Source organism: Canis lupus, chromosome 32, assembly GCF_003254725.2.
Source record: "Canis lupus dingo isolate Sandy chromosome 32, ASM325472v2, whole genome shotgun sequence".
NCBI lineage: Eukaryota > Metazoa > Chordata > Mammalia > Carnivora > Canidae > Canis > Canis lupus.
The window spans coordinates 34,635,302-34,657,776 of record NC_064274.1 but is presented as its reverse complement, the minus strand read 5'-3'; the positions used below and the strand labels follow the sequence as shown (position 1 = coordinate 34,657,776).

The 22,475-nt window shown below is 32.8% G+C and overlaps 1 protein-coding gene across 1 annotated transcript in view; it reads left to right on the top strand.

Moving 5' to 3' along the window:
- Window positions 1-22,475, top strand: part of LOC112671696 (bifunctional heparan sulfate N-deacetylase/N-sulfotransferase 4) — a 284,811-nt gene that overhangs the window by 18,343 nt on the left and 243,993 nt on the right. Inside the window, exon 2 of the mRNA XM_025465993.3 lies at window positions 14,664-15,886. Coding sequence (XP_025321778.1) covers window positions 14,909-15,886 — 978 coding nt within the window. The 5' untranslated portion in view covers window positions 14,664-14,908. The remainder of the gene's footprint in view (window positions 1-14,663; window positions 15,887-22,475) is intronic.

The following is a 22,475-nucleotide window of genomic DNA, read 5'->3' as shown; positions in this document are numbered from 1 at the left end:
GATCAAGATGTCTGCTGAACCATGTTCTTTCTGAAGGCACTGGAGAAGAATGTGTTCCAGGCCTCTCTCCTGACTTCTGGCAGTTCTTCAGCTTTGGACAGCATCGCTGCAGTCTTCACATGTCATTCTCCCTGTGCCCATGCCTGTATTGAATTTCCCCTTTTTGTAAGGATACCAATCGTATTGGCTTAGGATTCGACTCTAGTATTACATTACCTTAACTAATTATATCCGTAATTCCAGTATTACCTTATCTTAAACTAATTATACCCACAATAACTCCAGTATTACTTTACCTTAAATAATTGTATCCACAATAACTTTATTTCCAAATAAGTTTACATTCTGAGCTTTAGAGGCTGAACCTTCAACATACTAGTTTTAGGGGGACACAAGTCAACCTATAGGAGCTACTATCAACTTTGCCAGGCTATTTCATTCTTTTTTTATAGACTAACAGGCATTACTCTTTTTGTCATTTATCTTAACAAAAGATTGGAATTATTTATTCCTTGAAGCTTTGTAGGACCTTCTGGCAAAGGAATCAGTGACTGGAGTTTTTCTTTATGGAAATTTTTTTTTTTAAAGTTGTTTTTTTTTTTTAATTTTTATTTATTTATGATAGTCACAGAGAGAGAGAGAGAGAGAGAGAGAGAGAGAGGCAGAGACACAGGCAGAGGGAGAAGCAGGCTCCATGCACTGGGAGCCCGACGTGGGATTCGATCCCGGGTCTCCAGGATGCGCCCTGGGCCAAAGGCAGGCACTAAACTGCTGCGCCACCCAGGGATCCCTCTTTGTGGAAATTTTTTGACTGTTTATTCACATTCTTGCATTTTGTTTTATTCATTTCGAGGCTTCTCTTATTTATTTTTTTCAGGTTTTTTTCCCCAATTACTTAATTTACAGTGTAATGTTAATCTCATGTATAGAATTTAGTGATTCAACCCTTACGTACTATACCCAGTGCTCATCCTAAGTGCTCTCCTTAATTCCCATCACCTATTTAAACAATCCCCAACCACCTCCCCTCTGGTAACCATTAGATTGTTCTCTGTAGCTTACAGTCTGTTTCTCGGTTTGCCTCTTTCCTCCCACTGCATGTTCATTTGTTTTGTTTCTTAAATTCCACATATGAGTGAAATCATATGGTATTTGTCTTTCTCTGACTGACTTATTTCACTGTCTAGCTCTACCCACATCATTGCAAATGGCAAGATTTCATTTTTTTTTTATTGGAGGAGTAATATTCCATTGTGGAAGGAGGCTTCTTTAAAATGGATTTTATAAAGTACCTTTTAAAAATATTTACTTAAATTCATTTAAAATTAAAATATTTTCTTATAAATTCATCAGTAATTTTCTTATATATTTTTAATGGTTAAGCAAATGTAGTATCTTCTCTTATTCCTATCACTTATGTGTGATTTATCTCTTTTTACCTTAATGTCAGCAGAGGTTTGTCAAATTTATTAGCCTTTTTAAAAGAACCAGCTTTGGCTTCATTTTTCTCTTTACTGTCATTTTTATCTGATTACTTTCTGCTGATGTTTGTTATGTCTTTTCTTCTATCATTTTGTTATTATTTTTTTATTTTCTAGCTTCCTGAAAGGAATGCTTACCTTATTATCTTAGTAATTTTCATATTTTTCTCTTTTCAAGTATATACTTCTTAAATTCTAAATTTCTCTAAACATGTACTAGGTTATAGTACATCTCTCTATCACTTTTAATCCTTTGAAATTTGTTGAGACTTGCTTTGGAGCTCAATATGATAAAATTTTGTAAATATTTCCAAGCTTAATACATATTCTACAGCTATTGAATATCATGCTTTAAGTATGTCTTTTAGGCCAAGTTTGTGTATCATGTCATTTAGGACTTCTTTATCCTCACTAATCATCTATCCATCTTTATTATAACTAGTTTATATTCTAAAAGCCATTTAGATTAACTCACATTTCTATAAATTCTTCTATCTTCACTGTTCACAATTTGAACATTCTTCCTGTGTTTGAGAAATTCATGACCTTATGAGTTTCTTTAAACTTTACATAACACCTAATTATTTCCTAGCCTCTCTGGGAACCAATGGACATGTCCTTAGCAGACTCTGAATAAGAAGCTAATGAGGTGAAGAAACAGGTCCAGAGATGATTCCCTTTAGGTTAGGCTGTTTTCATTCACAACGGTGTTCCAAAGGCATCAGTAGCAGTGTCTCTTGAAGAACTGCCCACATTTCAATATTGACAATGAAGATTGTGCAATATTTGGTTATAGCCACTTTTTCAAAATGGACCATAATGATTTGGGGGGATATATATATATAATAGAATAATAATATAAAATATATATAAACACACACATAAATATATATATAATCATAACATAAGCAGAACGATGTGACTAAATCTAATTAAGAACTATTTTTGGAGTGCATTTTCAATCACCTTGATGTTTGCATTCCAGTAACAGTTTGCAACACATTACCATCTTACTCAGTACCCATCTATAATATATTCTGTGATATATATATATATATATATATATACAGAGAGAGAGAGAGCGCACACGAGAGAGAGAGAGAGAACATGATTCCTTAGTTCCTAAAAGTGCTTTTTTCTTTTTTTTAAGAAGTTTTTTTTTTTAAGATTTTATTTATTTATCCATGAGATATACAGAGAGAGAGAGGCAGAGACATAGGCATAGGCAGAGGGAGAAGCAGTCTCCATGCAGGGAGCCTGATGTGGGACTTGATTCCGGGACTCCAGGACCACTCCCTGAGCTGAAGGCAGATGCTCAACTGCTGAGCCACCCAGGCATCCCAAAGTGCTTTTCTTTAACAAATTTTTAATGACTAATTTAGGGAAATCAACTTTGGAGAAAAAACTCAAAATATGAATGGAAATAAATTTTGTTATACATTTGTACATAGTACTCAGGTTGATTAATTTGAGGATATTTCATTGCATGTACAACCTCCTAATGATCTTTGAAATCATCTGCAAAGCAGCTACATATAAGAAGGTATTTTTACAGGTTCTTAGGTAAATGATAAATTATAATGGAAGTGCATAATGCTACAATACTAAGATGTAACAGTGAGCAGTAGAAGTTACTGTCTAGAAATCCTTCTTTACAAATATGTCATAATTCCATTCTAAACAGAAATTATAACCACAACTTAAAATTTTTTGAATAGTGTTCTTATGTTTTACAATTTCATATCAGAACTGAGAAGCTAGAGTAAATTGGGATACAACCTAAATCACGGTGTACAGTTTTCTCTTTTATATAGAAGTTTATTCATTAATCATTTTAGGTTATTTCTTTACTCTTAAGATATTAGAAAGAGTTCATCATTTAAGTAGATTCAAATTTTTAGAAATCACGTTTTGAGGCAAATGAAATTAATGTGCAAATATGTTTGCATAATAGAAAAATGTGAAACTCTATTTCACCCTCCCTGCAAAAAACATATTATTGTATTTTCTTAATAAATAAAATATATTTTAGAGAATATGGTAATTTGGAGACACTAAATGGAAAAGCTTGCTTTATACACCTTTGAATTACAGATATTATTCTTCTATTTCCTTACAAAAGATTTAGATCTTAAAAGTTCACCAAAATTAGCAAGATATTAAGCAGAAGTGATATTTCATTCATCCCTTTCTTGGGCATAGCAAAAAGAAGAAGAAGAAGAAGAAGAAGAAGAAGAAGAAGAAGAAGAAGAAGAAGAAGAAGAAGAAGGAGAAGAAAGAAAAAGAAGAAGAAAAAGAAGAAGAAAAAAAAGAAGATTTCAATTTAAAAAATAAGAATTTAGAAACAGAATCTTACAAGCAATATAATATTGTTTGTTTAATGCAAATCTGAGAAAGAATTGATTAAATGGATTTGAGATAGAATTGTGACATATTTGATGTTTTAATATTAATAATCACTGATATTTCTCTGAAGTCAACAGTAGGGTATTTATTCTGAGAGCAAAGTTGTCTCTGAGCTCTGTACTAATCTAGTTATCACTTTCTGTTTTTTGGTAACCCGTCAAAGAGAGGAAGTGCTGTCTAGTTTTGTAATAAAAGCAAGAAAATATCGCCCTCTAGTGTTGAAAAAGCTAGGCGAGCAAAGGATTGTTTAGAAATACAGAAATAGTGCATTAAAAAAAATAATTTAGTTTCTCTTTTCAAATAAATGTGATATAGCCTTATAAAGGTTAACACTTTGAATCCTAGAAAGCAAATGTCAAATATGATTTATTACTTCATTTGTGTTGCCTGTATTATAAAAAATATTGGCTGAGTTGAGAATAAATTATTTCTTTTTAATATATTACTTTTTTGGTGATTTTTTTTAAAGATTTAATTATTTATTTATTCGTGATAGACAGAGAGAGAGAGAGAGGGAGAAGCAGGCTCCCTGCCGGGAACCCCATGTGGGACTCAATCCTGAGACTCCAGGATCATGCCCTGGGCCAAAGACAGGTGCTAAACCTCTGAGCCACCCAGGGATCCCCTTTTTCGGTGATTTTAATTACATTATTCTTATCATGGTTTTGGGTGAGCATTTTAAAGCTTTAGGAAAGATAAGATAGTTATAATACTTTATTGGCAGAGGTGACTTTATAAGCTCTTTATAGCCAGACTCTGTGCCTAGTGAAAAATCTTTTTTCTGTTCTCTGAAATGCAAGATCAAGGATTGAGTGAAAAGTTCACAAGAAAAAGTCTTCTAGAAAATAATATAAGTATAAAGTTAATGATTGAAGTTGAAAGAGCAAGATATTTATCATTGTAGTCACAAAATGATAAACTGAGGCAAAATATATCCTGAGGGACAATATGCCAATATTAACATAATCGAAATGTCTCCAGACCACCACTGCGTGTGGGTACAAATGGAGGTCAATGGTAACAATAGCCCACATATTATTGGCTTTTCCTCTTGTCACACATTCATCTCAGTGTCTTCAGTTTTACTGTGCCTTTCAAGGGCTCATCTGTGATTGCCAATTGGTAGGTTCATCTTGGCTTTCTGGCCTGTCACCAGTCTCCTTACCCAGAAATCACTGAATGTGTCTCAGCAAGGCCACTGCTATAGGCACCCACCGTGGAAAACAGTTTTGTACATGCAGAACCGCAGCTTCCTAAATCCCAGTGCTCTATATGCACTAGGGTCTTGAACAAATTCTGCAAATCAACCTAGGCAAATGGTTGGAAGTGTGCTTGCCACTCCCTGAAGATTTAAGTTGAACAGAGATGGCAGGGCCTATCTCAGGGGTAGATGAAACTTTTGACTTTGAGGATCCTGCCATTCTTTTTACTCTGAGTATTTTATTTTCCTTTTAGTAACAGATAAATATGAATTTTGCATTTTTAAAGAAATATTCAAATTTGGACTTATCAGAAACAATTGATGCATTATAATATTCTAGTTATAAGTGAATTTGAGGACAATTTGGTTGTAAGTGATTTTCCAATTTTCAAAACCTTAGACTTGAATTCTGAGATCCAATAGAACTGAAAATCTGGAATATCAATTTAACTTCCTAAAGAACTATTACAAAATATGGAATATCAATTAAACTGAGTTATGATTATTAAAATTTTACTATGTCTGTAATTTAGGGTAGAGGGAGGAGCTTAGTGTGAAAAGATAAACTTAGTATACAGACTAGACTATTGAAAATTGACCAACAGTCATCTTGGGAAGAAACACAAATCAGTTAAATAAAAATTTAAAATTATAATAAAAAATATATGGAGAATATACACTTCTGTTATTTAGAAGAAAAATATTACCAGGGACCAGCACAAACAGAGAAAGCTTATTATTTACCAGATTAATAAATTTTAGAGTTGAAGTAACCTTAATGTTAATAAACTCACTCCCTTTTAAAATTTTCTACTTATATGTTTTGTAAATATTTTTATAAAGATAGTCCATTTTTTAACATAATACATTGTTCTTATAGAAAATTCAAATGATATAGAAAGATATAAGAAAGAGATGGTCTATGCACTTCCTTTAGTTTTACCAAGAACCCTGCTAAGTCAATTTTATCAAAACCTCCCATCTTCAATATCTGATCACCTTTGATATTCAGATTTCTTATCCTCCACTATCCTCCAGATGATGTCTGAATACCCTGGCCTACCTTAAATAAGAATCCTTTTAGGTAAGTTTAGCCAGAACTCCCCTAACCCTTGATATTTTCTCTTAATTTCCTATCTGCTGACCTCCACCTTGTTCCTTGGCTATAAATGCCATCTTACCCATGCTGCATTGAGTTGAGCCCAATTTCTTTACCCCACTATAAAACCCCCATTGCAGTCATCCTTATACCTATCACAATAGCCCTGTATAAATTTGACCTTACCTCTTAACAAGTGTCATTGAATATTTTTGTCTTGAGTATGTGGTATACAGGGTGGTCTACAAAGTGGTCTAGATTCCATTCTGAATAAATCACAATCCCTGACTTAATGGAAATTCATTGATAATTAGATTGAAATACCCTGTGACAGAAGCTGTACTAGGAGAGCACTATGGAGATATACCCATCTAAATTAGCTTTTGCAAGATCAGAAGTGATTTTTCTTGAAATGATTTTATCTAACTTATATTTCCTAAAATGAATAAGAGCTGATCAGACTTAGCAACAGCAGAGACAATACTGGTCAATCCAGAACTGCAAATTGTTCAACATGTAAAGTGTGGGAATGACAAGATAAAAGAATTTTTCAAGAGAATCTCTTTCAAAAAGCTTGACTATAAAGGTAAAGAGAAATATTAAGGCAGTTGCTTGGGTTGGGGTGACTGTAGCTGTGATAAGAAATTTTATGAAGATGGATGTATGTTAAACTGTTTAAGAAAATTATACCTGGAGTCTCAAACTAAAATAAATACAGGGCCAAGCAGATAGACTAAGACTAGCAAGCAAATGGTGGAGACTAAAGCCATTTAAATATCAAAATATTTTAAGTACCAAACAAAACATATGTAGATGTTGTTTATAGTCATTACTAACAAATGGTTATTCCCAGATTTAACTAAGTCCTCAGAAAAAAGTTTGAAGTTCTAGAAAAGAGGTAGGGGAAAAAGGATTGTCTTTATAAACACACACACACACACACACACACACACACACACACTTCCATTCATCAGGAGGCAAATAAATAAGGTGAGAATTCCTTAGGTTTGGGAAACATTGATGGGAGTCAGCTTGGCTCCCAGGGTGTTGTGCAGTTTGTTCAATCCTCACTTTCTATTTTCTTTGTAAAGTAGATATATGATATCTACTATCTATATCTATCATATGATAGTGAAGCTATCAGGCTTAGAAGTTACTGAAATCCTGAAAACATGGCTATGAATAGAAATGAAAAAGCAATGAGGGATATAAGAAAGGTCTCATCATTTTCTCTTTTTAAAAACTAGTTATGTTTTTTAAGTTACATCATAGGATAAAATTATTTTTCTGTGATCACATCCTCATAAAAACACATAAAAGCAAACACACAACTAACATAAAAAACAAATTACATATAGAGAAAGAACTGGAAAGAAATACATGAGAAGTTTTTGTTAAGCAGTGTTTAAATTTTTACTTTTCCACGTTTTCAATTTTTTCATGCTTGTGACATACAATATACACAAATTTTGTAAAGAAAAAAACTTGGCAGTGTCAGTTTTTAAAAGCTTTTTTAACACCACCTTTATAGATGAGACAATTTATAGAAAAAGAGCTTCTTTTTGAGACAAAATTGTTAATAAGACTATATCTAAACAAGGAAGCATACCATATATTATATTTCTTTGGTTACTTTTAGTGGTTTTGGTATAAATTGCTTATATGGAAAGAGAAAATGGAAATATTGTTAGATAGATCAACTGATGGATACTCACCCTCTCCATATTAAATCTAATTTGCAAAAGAAGTTAAATTGCATACTTTAAAAGGAAAGGAAATGAAAGAAAGGAAAAGGAAAGGAAGAAAGAAAGAAAGAAAAGGAAAAAAGGAGAAAGATAGGAGAAAGAAAAGAGAAGAAAGGAAAAAAGGAAAGATTTTTGGATATGAAAGGAAAACAGTAAATAAGGGAAGAAATTAAAAACAGATGAAAATAAAAGAACTTAGGTAATTTTTATGATGATCTGAGTTACAGTTGAATTTACAGAGGTACCTGGAAAACAGTGTACTCTTAATAAAGGTTAATACTTTTATGTGTTGAATGGATGCTGGATGAAGGCCTTTGCTTCTTCACTAAGAGAGAAAATAAGAGCATATCCAAAATACAACTGAATTTTAGACACCCAAGTTGGTCCTAGTTTGATTTTGATTTTAAGTACACTTAAAACACAGGGCTTGAACTCACAACCCTGAGATCAAGACCTGAGCTAATTTCAAGATTCAGAAACTTGACTGACTGAGCCATCCAGGCTCCAATGGTCCTAGTTTGATTCTGAATATCCCAGTAAACATTATCCCCAAATGAACACAAAAATGAAATAAATGTCACAGATCTATCTCAAAGTCATCCCAAAGTCTTAAGGGAATCGTCTGGATTTTAGGGACCCTTAGAACAGAGACAGGCATTCTTAGGCTGTTTAATGCTATTTAATTCTGGACTACAGATTCTGGAGATATATTTTAAGGTTAAAGGTAAAATTTATGTTACCCTAAAATTTATTGTGTTAAGGGTAAAATTTGATGCTGAAATCTTGACTATAGAAATAAAGAGTTCTATGCAACAATTCCTTTACTAGACCTCTCCACTTGGTCATAAATAGCATTTTTGCTACTATACCTTCAAGTTTTATACGACAAAGCAGAACAGATGTCCAGTTAGTATTTTCCTTCTTCTCAAAGTTCTCATGTTTTTCTAATAAACACGATAAATAGATCTTTTCATTCAATAAAAATCTACTCTTCTTTTTGAAAAATCATGTTGTTTTTCTGCTTTAGAGAATAAGACCTATGAAAATGGTAAATAGGTGATAGATAGATGATAGATAGATAGATAGATAGATAGATAGATAGATAGATAGTCAATAGATGGATCGATCCAGGATGTGGTGATAAAAGAAATTGACATTTATTCTTCTATTTATTGAATTGCTTTCATAATCTTTTGAAGTACGAATATAGCGGATAGCTCAGAGGTATGTGCCTAGTATAATATTATGCTACCATATAATATAGTGCTAGTAATTTATTTATTTATTTTTTAAATTTTTTATTTTATTTTATTTTATTTATGATAGTCACACAGTGAGAGAGAGAGGCAGAGACATAGGCAGAGGGAGAAGCAGGCTCCATGCACTGGGAGCCTGACGTGGGATTCGATCCCGGGTCTCCAGGATCGCGCGCCCTGGGCCAAAGGCAGGCGCTAAACCGCTGCACCACCCAGGGATCCCAGTGGTAGTAATTTAATCATTATGTTTGAAGTGACACTTTTGGGAGTTTGTAATGATAAAAATGCACACTTTGGGGCCTAAAATAAATTTATATTATGTCATTGAATTCAAGAAAATATGAAAAGTATAAAAGCTCAGTAATAGTCAACTGGTTATGTATAAAAGTAGGTAAGATCATTATTTCAGAAGATCATAAACTAAGCATACTACTTTGATTTTGATTAAATATAACAATTACTCATCACTTTATACCTTCAATCTAAAAAAAGCTGCATATATAGGTATGGTTGTTACTGAAAATATCACAATATTTTGAGCCCTGGAAGCTGAAAGAAGGTTCAACAGTCAAACCATATGATATTAACCAATTAGTCTCAAATTCTGTTTAATCAGTAATGGATATTTTCAGAAAGCACTCAGAATCTTAAGAGAATAAATTCATCTTTAGCTAAAGCCTCTGAGATATTTATGATTCTCTTAAAACCAGGTTAAATAATTTGAATTAGCTGTTCCTTCTGGAGTAATGTTTTTCAAGCATATTTGATTCTGACCCAGAAAAGAAATAACCTTCACTGTGAATCCAGAAACACAAAATCATGCACACACAAAGCTATCAAATACACGTTCCTAAAGTACTACTATCCTCATTCCACGAAGTACATCAATATTTCTATTCTGATCTATTTCATTTCTATTTATGTGTTGGTAAACAGTAATCTCAGGAAAAAATGCATCTCTCTTGAAAGATGTTCATAAATTTTGGAATTCTCCATAAAGAGTGCAAGTACCATTAATATAGGGGAATAAATGGTTAAGTGTCTATATAACACAATTTTTAATTAAAAAAATCACTGCTTGGCAGCCCTGGTGACTTAGAGGTTTAGCGCCACCTTCAGCCCAGGGCGTGATCCTGGAGACCCTGAATCGAGTCCCACATCAGGCTTCCAGCATGGAGCCTGCTTCTCCCTCTGCTTCTCTCTCTCTCTCTCTCTCTGTCTCTAATAAATAATAAAAAAGTCACTGCTTTATTAATACAAAATATGAGCTGTTCTTTATAATATCCCTAAAATCAAAAAGAAAACTTATGAAGCATGTAGAAATGAGATACCTGATAAAATACGTTCTCTCTGCCCCATGTATCATGAAAAGTCAAAGTTGAACTATTGAAAATTCTTAGGTCATTTCTACTTACAACACAGTTTGTTTTGCCCTAATCTAATTCACCTCTAGATTGTTTTCTGCATTTTTGGTAGATATTACTGGCTTTTAGTATTTGAACTTTTAAAATTGGAGTAAAACTTGCTGATATCCGGGTTAAATTATTCAATTATGCTAACTGCTAAGTTTTGGGTTTCATGTCTCAGTTTTTTCTCACCAGTGCAATGGTGGAACATAGAAGAACCCTGGTATCAAAAATCACCCACAGCGTGATCTCAGATCTTTCTTAAATCCTCTAAATCTCCATTTCCTCATTTTATGACTAAAAAAATGATGAATGCAGAAAAAAAAATGCAGCATAGTGACTGTCAAGTAGTGGCCACTCATTAAATGCTGGTGATTGTGTTTTTACCAATTGTGGGTTTGTTTGTTTGTTTTACAATTTCAGCTGAATTTTAATGAGCTTCTGTGATAATCTGTATAGCAAATGACACCACCTTCAAAAAAGAAACATACATTCATTGTGATTCCTTGCTTCCAGCTTATTTCTGAATTTCTTTTTCCAAAAAAATAGCAAAACTGTCATAGTTTCTACAGTTGTTTTATTTACTAATTTCTCTGCTACTGCCAGAGATTACTAGAAATTTTCAATGATTGAGAACGTTTGGTAAATGGGTTTCGCAGACTATTTTTTTTAAAAAATCTATAAATACATTTTGAAAATCAGTCAAAGAACATTTTTAAAAATTGATGTAATAAATAATAATTTTTTCATGTTATCTAATCTTCAAAGAGAGTGAAATATTGTGAGAAATATTTATTCCACTACCACTGAGGTGATGAGTCCCACTTGGAAGGGTAGAAGAAAAGGAAAAGAAAAGAAAAAAGAACAAGGAAGACAGCACCTAAAAACTTCCTTTCTTTCCTCACCAAAGCCTGTACTTACAACCCCACTTTTGGGGGAGAGATTGTCACAAAAAAATAATGAGTATGCCTCCCTTTCAAATGTTTAACAATAAACTTGTTAGGACATCTGAAAGGCAGATTTAGCAGACTTGGGATCAAAGGTGTTAACCTTTGAATTAACACTTGGTATGGTAATTAAAGAAATAGAAATTCTTCACAAATGCTGTTTACTCGGTCACCCATATACTTGTCCATTCATTCTATAAAGAAAGAATTCATGGCGTAAGGGGAAAACAAGGCAAGAGTCTCCTTTTGTTGCTAACAGGTCTCAGATTCATCTTGCACAATGCATTAGATTAAGTTAAAATAAAAACTTTAGTATAACCATTAGACTCCTTAAGAACGCATGGCACATCTTTTTAGACTTTTGGAAAAGCATTTTAATGTCTTCAACCTTTATCCTTAAATGAATATCCCTAATTTTATATGTCTCATTTAATATGTGTCTTTAAAAATGATCTCAATTTTATTTGACCTTTCCAAGGTTCTTAAATTGTTGTTCCTACCCTACATGCTGCCTTGCTTTTTTTTTTCTTTGTGAGTGGCACAACACTAGCTAAGTGCATAGTAAACTTACTTTTTCTTCTTGTGTTTCTTCTTTACACTCACACTACTAACACACTCGTAACACTTCTGACTCTAGATATATGGATTTTCCCAAAACAAGCAATGCATGCTTTGTGACACAAACTGGGTGTCCTACAATTCAATTCAATTCTGATTCTGCCCAGAAATGCAGACAAGTTAAGGGCTCAGTCCCAGGAGACTGACCCCACCCAATTCAGATGCCAATTCCAAGTAGTAGATCCCAGGTTTTCCATAACTGCTTTCTGACTTTGAGACAAATCAAAGACCCTCATGACCTCACTTTCGATTCAGATTCAATTGTTTGCTAGAAAGCTCACACAACTTGGAATCATTTACTTTCATTTACCAGTTTGTTGAATGATAAAAAGTATAGATGAACAGTCAGACGAAGAGAAATATAAGTAAGGTACAGTAGGGGTCCGAAGTGTCAGAGTTTCTGTCTCTGTGTATCACTCTTCTGGTTTGTGGGTGTCTTCACAAACCTGGAAGCTCTTCAGACCCCCAAATATTGGGAATTTTAGAAAGGCTTCATCATTTGGTCATGATCCATCATTGACCCAATTTCTGGTCCCTCTCTTCTTTTTGTAGGATGGGGGCAAGACTGAAAGTTTAAATTTCTAAACAGGGGTTGGTCTTTCTAGTGACTACCAGGAGCCCACCAAACATTGCCTCATTAGAAAATAAGATACTGTTATCACCCAGGAAATTCCAAAGGCTTTAGGAGCTCTGTGTCAGGAATCAGGGTCAAAGACCAAATATTGAAACAAAAGATGCTCCTAGTGCTCCTATCACTTAGGAAATTACAAGTGTTTTAGGAGTTGTGTGCCAGAGGGAAGATATGTATGTTATGTGTGTGCGTGTGTATAATTTTTTTCTATTAGTTCACAATAAGAGAGTCAGACAAATCACAAGCTACATTACTTTGACATCCCAAACTATGCCAAACCATCCCCTATCTCAAGCATAGAACATTAGTAAACATCTTTGGTATACCACCTTTTATTTTCCAGACTTCTTCACTTCTACTCTTTAATTTTTGTTAGGGAAGGATAAGTGGGAGGACTGAATGTAAAAGATAACTCCTTAGGTTAAAACACACACACACTCATACTCACATTCAAATTCACATAGCTACAATGGCAATAATATGTATCTATCATTTTTCCAACTCTGAACATATTAATGTTAAATAAATGTCACATTTAAATTTTATTTATTCTTTTGGTTGGCAGATTCTAGTTCCATATGCTTTTTAATTTTTTTCACTATTGCATATTAAGATGAGCTGTTCTAATATGCAAAACTGACATCTCATCCTTTGTGTATTCAAAAATAAAAATCACATCTTTAATGTCAGAATAGATAAGGATTTAACAAACTATTAAATTGTCATACATTTAGTTTCTTTTAAAATTCCTACTAAATTTATTTTTAAAGTATTAAGCAAACCCCTAAGGTATGTGGATTAAATAGATTTCTGCTCTTGTGAATGATGGGAGTTGGAAGGGTGGGGATGGGGCAATTCCATGTATGCTTAAATGTTTTTTTTAATCAAATATACGAGCTTGGAGAAGTCTAGTCATAGACATAATACAAGACTGCATAATTTCCTTTGGCAAATTACAAATTTCTTTCAATATTTATTATATATATTGTGTAACTTTTAGTTTTAAAATGTACTTTATAAACATTTTCAGATATACATGAAAACTGGAGGATATGGTATAATTGATTTATATATTTTAACCAAACCAATGACTTTTTATTGATATATTTCATTTATTTTCAGTAAAATACAATTTAATTTGTTTATAGGGAATAAAATTTTGAAACACTTGAAAAGTTTTTGGAGAGCAAATAATTGTCTTAAAGAATTATATTTGATAACAATATTGTAAGACCCTAACATGGAAGTTAACTTTCCTTTAAAGTAAATATGAAGTCACTAGGAAGATTTTTCAAATTGATTTACTGTCTTTCATAAGCAAAATTTCAAGTCTCTCTCTTTCTCTCTCCATATATATATCTATGGTTCTATATGTAAATATATATATATATATAATATGGAGAATTAAATTGTGTGAAGAAATTGTAGAACTTCAAATTATGGATTTTTGAGATTATTTTAATTTTTTTCCAAAATCTAAGACATAAACACACATATTTCCAGTGATTGAATTTTATTTAAATTGCCAACTAAGAAAAATGTATTTCAGAACATAAAACTATGGAAGAGAAGTAATGACATAATATTATAAAGTGTAATCATTTAGTCCAATAATCTTATATATATGTCTATATATATAGATTAGATAAGATTCTATATAGATCAAATAAGATTCTATATTCCTGAGAACATGAAGAAATTCACTCTAATAGTAAAAACCTAGACTGTAAACTTTAAGTTATTAATATCTTATCTTATTGACATGCTAAAATTCTCTTTGATATGTATGTTTCTAATATATAAACATCATTATCATATAAATATTTATATCTGTATTTGCATCTTAGTCATTACATTTCTCCTTTTTTTTCAGATAATGTTTAAAGGATTCTGCATCAATATTTGGTATTGGACATATTCAAAATCTGTTCTTCAACTTTTGATCTGCTCTATTGTCTTCCAGCTTTAACTTACTTGTGATCCCTTCAAACATTTTACATGGTTTGCAATGGTTACATGAACTTGCGGGAAGTGATATTTGCACCATCTCATACTTTATTCACTATGACACTTTAGGAAAAGAAATCAGAAAAAGCTTCCAAAACAGTATTTTAAAAAATGAATCTTATCGTGAAGCTTCGGAGAAGTTTTCGAACATTGATTGTTCTCTTAGCTACCTTTTGCTTGGTGAGCATTGTAATTTCTGCCTATTTCCTCTACTCTGGCTATAAACAGGAAATGACACTTATTGAAACAACTGCAGAAGCAGAATGTGCTGACATCAAAATCCTACCATATCGGTCACTGGAGCTAAAAACAGTTAAACCTATTGATACATCCAAAACTGATCCTACTGTCCTCCTATTTGTGGAGAGCCAATACTCTCAACTTGGCCAAGATATCATAGCTATCCTGGAGTCTAGCAGATTTCAGTACCAAATGGTCATTGCCCCCGGCAAGGGGGATATACCTCCTCTTACAGATAATGGCAAAGGGAAATATATTTTAGTTATTTATGAAAATATTCTGAAGTATGTCAGCATGGACTCATGGAATCGAGAGCTTTTAGAAAAATACTGTGTGGAATACAGTGTTAGTATAATTGGTTTTCATAAAGCCAATGAGAACAGCTTACCAAGTACACAATTAAAAGGCTTTCCATTAAACCTTTTCAATAATCTAGCTCTAAAGGACTGTTTTGTCAACCCTCAGTCTCCTTTGCTGCATATTACCAAAGCCCCCAAGGTTGAGAAAGGTCCTCTTCCTGGGGAAGACTGGACCATTTTCCAATATAATCATTCAACCTACCAGCCTGTGCTTTTAACTGAATCACAGACAGAAAAATCCCTTTCATCCTCACCTAGCAAATCACTCTATGCGACAGTGATTCAAGATCTGGGACTTCATGATGGAATTCAGCGAGTTCTTTTTGGCAACAACTTAAACTTTTGGCTACACAAGCTCATCTTCATAGATGCCATCTCCTTCTTGTCAGGGAAGAGGCTGACACTGTCCTTGGACAGATATATTCTTGTGGACATTGATGATATCTTCGTTGGGAAAGAGGGAACAAGGATGAATGTCAAAGATGTAAAGGTAAGAACATTTATAAATAACATCTTAATTTTTATTTCACTAACTGTGGTATTGACAAAATATAATTTTGAATATTTTAGATTCATAATAGCATGAAATACTCTGATGAGGTATGTTTGAAATTAAAAAGGCATTTAAAATTTTTTGAACTAGGCCTTGACTACTCCTCACACACATACCAAGATGCTTCAGAGGGGAAAAAACTAAAATATCCCAGAAAAATATTTGAACTTAATCTCCTAGTCTCTTCTTAGACCTTACTTGTCCCGGGTGGAACCCTGTAGAACTGGTTCTCTTATTCTAGCATATGTTGCAGTTTGTAAGAGTGAGATTAGTATAGTCATAAAATTTGATCTTTCCATTAATCCCTTTGCCCTCCTTGGGTTTGACAATGGTGGTTGAAATACAAGATGGAGAAGTACCCTAAGACCTTTTGTAACGTCAGGTGAGCATAGTGTTTGTTTATATGAAATGTTCATACACTTGTAAATATAGATATAACCAAAACTATAGTTTTACAGGGAAACTGTATTGGACTTGAATTAAAAAATCTTCCACTATTATCTCTTTTATTAATTTATCATATTGTTTTGGGTAACACGACAGTGTTAGCACTTCTAGTTATGATCAAATTGACTGTATAACAAATTCACCCTGCAATTGCTATTAGATAATAAAAAAGCCAGATATGGTATACTAGGTTAAGTGGGTAATCTGAGAATAATTCCTTCTTTTTCATCTTGATTCAATATTTTCATTTGTGCCTGTCTTGTCCCATACATAGCCAAGTTCATTCTTGAATGAATAAATTTAGCAAACATATGAACAGAAAAAACAGGGAACAACTTAAAATTATAAGAGAACTATAGATTGCTAAGATTATATCATGTTTTTTAAACTCTTGCTTTTTTATCCCCCAAAGATGAAACCTCAATACTACTTCAAAATAACAGCATTTTTCCCATCCTAACACCTTACAACCACTATAGTAAAATATGATTAAGACCAATGATATAAGTTCACTTTTTAAAAATGTTCAAAATACATGTGAATGGTGAACTTTGTTTTTAATGAGTCACTGAATGAAGCATCACTTGACTGGTACCCAAATATTTCATTTTGGATTTTGTTATAAAAGAATTAAGTGATGCCCCTTGAATTCTGTCTAGATTTTTCTGATTTTTTTCTTTTTTGTATTTACTATTTCTTTAGTTAATATAAGTTCTAGTTTTATTTCGATTTCAAGATCATAAACTTAAGAAGAGATTATATGCTTCAAAATCTTCTCTGAGTGATTTCTATCCTGAAATCCTAAAAGGAGAGGGTTTTCTAATTTCAGTTTAACAAAGTATGTAATTTAAAACATTTTTATAACTCTAACAAATTTTTTTTTCAGTTTGAATTCAGCTGTTTCACTTACTCTCAATAAAAACAAATAGCTACTCACCACTATACAATATTCACTGGTGACTTCTTAAGTGACATGACCCTGAAGAGAATAATAGAATATTGAAATTTAACCAAAGTTAGAACAACTTCACAAGCACAGGGAGGGCCAGAAAGGTTGTATGTGTATATGGATATATATGTAGTTTGTGTATATGTACATATGTATCTTACTTATGTACTCTTCACACACACAAACACTGTCACTTTGAAGAAAATACTTTTTTCTGCCCTTCTTGATGTTGATTCTTCCTCAGAACTGCTAATCAAGGAATATCAGAAACTTGATTGAAGCTGAGGATTATTACCCTATTGGTTACTTAAAAGTCAAGAGGAAATACATTTTTCCAAACATAAAAATTCTAGTCCCAGTCCTTGGCATTTGATTTGTATTTTGACCTTTTTTTTGGATTAATATGATTTTATAGAAAAGAATTTTAAATTATGTGTAGAAAAGTTCTCAATACTCCCATGTTCTTCACCCTCATGTTCCTTTTCTGGTATTATAACATTTAATCATACACTGGTAAAAATGAAGAGAAATCCACCCTCTACCCTCCCTCAAAGTCTTCTTGAGTTTTCTCCCATCCAAGTACTAATTAGGCCCGACCCTGCTTAGTTTCCAAGATCAGACAAGATCGGGCACATTCAGGGTGGTATGGCCGTAGACATCCTTGAATTTTCTAAAGCAAGAGTATTCCATGGCCACTGAAATTCTTCTATATTATACTGAAATAGAGAGTAGAAGTGTCCTGTTCCTCAATAGAACATATATGGGAAGGCTGTAAGATCATGGTTGAAAATTCTTGGTTATGTATATGATTGGACTTTCCCTCAGCCAATCCCACAATTAAACTTGGAGCATATAGCTGGGAGCATTTAACAACAAATTCAAGCACAGTTTTGCCTGTAACACCACCTCACTCTGTTGACAAAAAATATATTAGCATATTTTAGCTTGCACACATTTTCCCATTTTGAGATAGAGATTCTGGATCATACCACTAAAGAATTAACACTTTTAAGGTGCAGCATTTGATGCAGTGGAAAGAGCATGAGTTTTGTTTTGTTCTGTTTTGTTTTTTATTGAACTTGAAAACTCATATTCTTTTCACTACATGGTTCTATTTGACCAAAGTTACCATATATCTAGCTTCTTCTAGAAACTTACATACTTTTTCTGATTTCATCATGCCTTCTTCCAACCAAAGCCATTGAGATAGAAATTAGTAGTTTCATTTCCAAGGCAAGCAAAATTAAACTCAGGCAGTTGCAGTAACTATCATCTAATTGTTGCCAAAATTTTATCTTACATACAAAAATTCAAGATATAAGAGAAATATTATTCATGTATATAATCTTCTGGAAACATTATATTTCAAAAGATTATAAAATATTAGCTATCAGTAAAGTCAGAGAATATGGTCATGTTTTGACCTGGTAATATTTCTGTGTGGTCTTAGAGGCAATCACAAAATACTCCATACATCTAAACTTCTATTAGCAGGATGACCTTGGGTTATTTAGGATGATGTCTTATACACTTGAACTTATTCTTTGCTAGTTTTGAAAACAACTATCACTTTAATTACATGTATGTAATGTTCATTCCAAATGTGGTAACAGTTAAGCAATAATGCATTTAGGGAAAGCAAAAATAATAAAGGGCCATCCTGATTATTAACTTTTTAATTTTAAAAAGCTTCTTGCAGCCCACTGATTTGATTTCTATCGAAAATCCCTTACCCTTGGTTGGAACATTTGCTATAATCATAAATGTTTGGTAAAATTAAGGTAATATGTTCTTTTTTCATAGTGTCCTAATAGAGAATAAATATTCTTTCCCAATGAGGGCTTTGGAAATATGAACATGGTGAATATAAGCTTCCGCATGGGCAATGAAATCAGTTTTATTATTGATGCTTACCAATAATTTTGGCGCTTTAATCAATTCTGTTACCTGTTGTTACTTTCTCTGTTGGCAAGAAAACATTATTATTACCATTTTTATGTGTCTTTACATTTCTTAAAGAAATATATATATATTTATTTATTATTGAGCATCTACTATATATAAGACTACATTAAGACATCATCTGCCTAATAAATCTAAACTTATTTTAAGGTTATATATGGTCCAGTTCAATTTACCTTCTCTACATTTTTTCTTAATATTTCTCAATACACACTGCTCTTTTTAGGCTAGCCGATTGTCTATTCCTCAGCTATACCTTGCTTGTGTATACCTTGACCTCTTTTCTCAGTTTCTGTACCTTGACTAAAACATGTTCTCTGAATCTACCTGTATTTCAAAAGATATCTTTTGTTCCACTTCTCATGAGAATGGTCCTAGTGACCCCAAAATATGGTGATCTCTCTTTAAATTGAGTCTTTGAATAATCATTGGCCTTAACCCTCATTTAGCATCCTCACGTATATGAACCAACTCCTAAAATTAGACAATGAGACAGTTTTTCTTATACATGCACATATGAGAAAGTACATAGCAAGGAAACTTAGACATGATTTGAAAACCTTTCTTTGACAATTATTATACTGTCTTTAACTTCTTGGTGAGTGCAGGACTAATTAGTCATAGAATTGATTTACTACATTAAGAAAAATAAGGGTAATTTTGAGGTTTGTTTCAAAACAAGAGACGTGTATATTTTAAGTAGGTGGCAGAACTAGGAAAAAAATATATGTATTGTAAACCTGGAATCAAAACAACAACAATAACAACAAAATGAGGTCAGCAAGCTAATTAGTTTCTTTTTTTTTCCTTTTCTTTTTTTCCTCCCACATGGTGTTTAAATGGATCTGTACCTAGACTAGTGTCAAAGCTTGATCCTGATAAAACAGTTTAACAATATCTCAACCTGGATATTTTCATGCATTTATTTGACTACATGTTTCCTGAATTGAAAATCATATGTTCAAAGATTTAAAGTGCAAAAAAATTGTGCAAATTGAATGACTTAAAGAGGAAAGAAGTTAATAGTTATAAAGGAGAGGAAAAATAAAGGATCTTGCAATACAGGCAAATGAATTTTGATTACTTCCAATAGCTGTTTGAAAACCCCTTTTACACAAGAAAATGACATAATGAAAATATTTGATAAGGGTTTTTTTCTATTATTAAGTGAATATTTAAATAAAATCTCAGTTCAAACTTCTGTAGGAATTATCACATTTAACAGGGATCAGGTTACTACAAATAGGAAAGAAGAAATCTATCATAGAAGAAAAAATTTAAATCTGAATTAATCATTTGGGTAAGGGTTGAAGGAGAAAAGGAAAAAAATCTTATGATTTCTTTAAGTCATGATCTAAGAAAACAGGAACTTACTGGTGCTATGAATATCAACACAGAAGATGACTGGTAACATTGGTAATTGAAAAGATTAGTTTTGTAACATTTTATAATTATAACTGAAACAGGTTATTATATCTGACAAATTAATAGGGAAACTTTTTTATAGAATCCTTAATATCCTAGATTGAATGCATCACTATGAAAAAGAGAACTGAAGAGTAAAAATTATATGTGATAAATGGAATCCATTTTTGACACATATCAACCAGTGTAGATTCAGCAATGCAGAATCCAGGCAATAGGGATTCAGTGGATTGCCCAGCCAGACAATCAAGCAAGCAGCATCTGAAAGTTCTTTGGCAGTTTTTAAGTGAACAAGACACGCAATCAGTAAGTATAACTTAACAGTTAGGCAATGGCCCAGACAGATGGGATTAGCTTTTATCAAAGATATTTTGCAACAGACTGAAGGTACCCAGTCCTGGGATTAGTCTTTAGGCAAAGAAAGTCTTTTACCTGAGAAAAATAGCACAGCAGGCAGGGCCCTACTTATAGAAGAGTAGGTTGTGACAACATATGATAACATGGTGTTCAGCGTTCAGCATAGCGGACATGACAAGGAACTTGGAAGGCATAATAATAACACTGTACAGATGAGAGGAGGAACCATCAGCAAGCCTTACTGAAATTGCAGCCCTGACACTGACCTAGAACTCCTTAGTCCTTAGGACTCTAAGGGAAGGACTGTGTTTAGTATCTCATGAAACTCTTAGATGCCAGCTGCAAGAATTAGATATACTATCTGAAGGTGCTCAGTTGGGTTCAAAAAAAAGCAGGCACTATCAGAGGCTTATTGAAAGAATGATTCATTTTCTATACAAGCATAATTAGAACCACCGTGTCAATTAAAGTATTTTGTAAGCTGAGTTTGGCCTGACTGAAAAGAGATGCTCTATATAATGTATTTTATCAAAGTTAGTAGTGATCTCAGAAAAACTCAAACAAAACTTGAGTTTTGTGTACAGGCTTGGAAGAAGACAGCCACCATGTAGATGTATTTAATAAAAATTTTTCTTCTGGGCAGCCCGGGTGGCTGAGCGGTTCAGTGCTGCCTTTGGCCCAGGGCATGAACCTGGAGACCCGGGATCGAGTCCCATGGAGCCTGCTTCTCCCTCTGCCTATGTCTCTGCCTCTCTCTCTCTCTCTCTTCTCTGTGTGTGTGTCTCTCATGAATAAATAAATAAAATCTTAAAAAAATTTCCTTCTTTTATTTATAAGCTCAAAGTAAATGTCTTAGATTTTTTTCTTTTCTGAACTTTTTATTTTTCATACATTTGACTGTGAAAATGGAAGAAAAAACTATCTCTTCCAAAAAAAGATTTCTTTATGGAAGTAAACAGATTCTCTCCTTAAAAAAAATACCAAAGTGATATAAAAGTACACTTTTAAGTGATAATAATGAAAAAAAAAGAAATACATTTAGTTAAATGCCTTTTAAATTGGACATTTAACTAAAAACATTTACATGTTGCCTATTAACTTCATGTAATTTAATTCAATGACCAAATCATTATATATTTCTCACCTATGGGCTTCATATGTCATTTTTTATTATAGAGTTACACAAACATAAAATATTTAGTTCTTGATTTCATTAGAACAGGCAGGACATGTTCACAATTACCTACATTACAAGGTAGAATGCGATATATACCATGACAAAATGTGCACAATGGGAACAAAGGGGCTATAGTATTTCTTCTAAGAATTAGGGAAATTTTATGGAAGAGGTAACATTTGAGTCCTCTTGATGGTAGACAGAACACT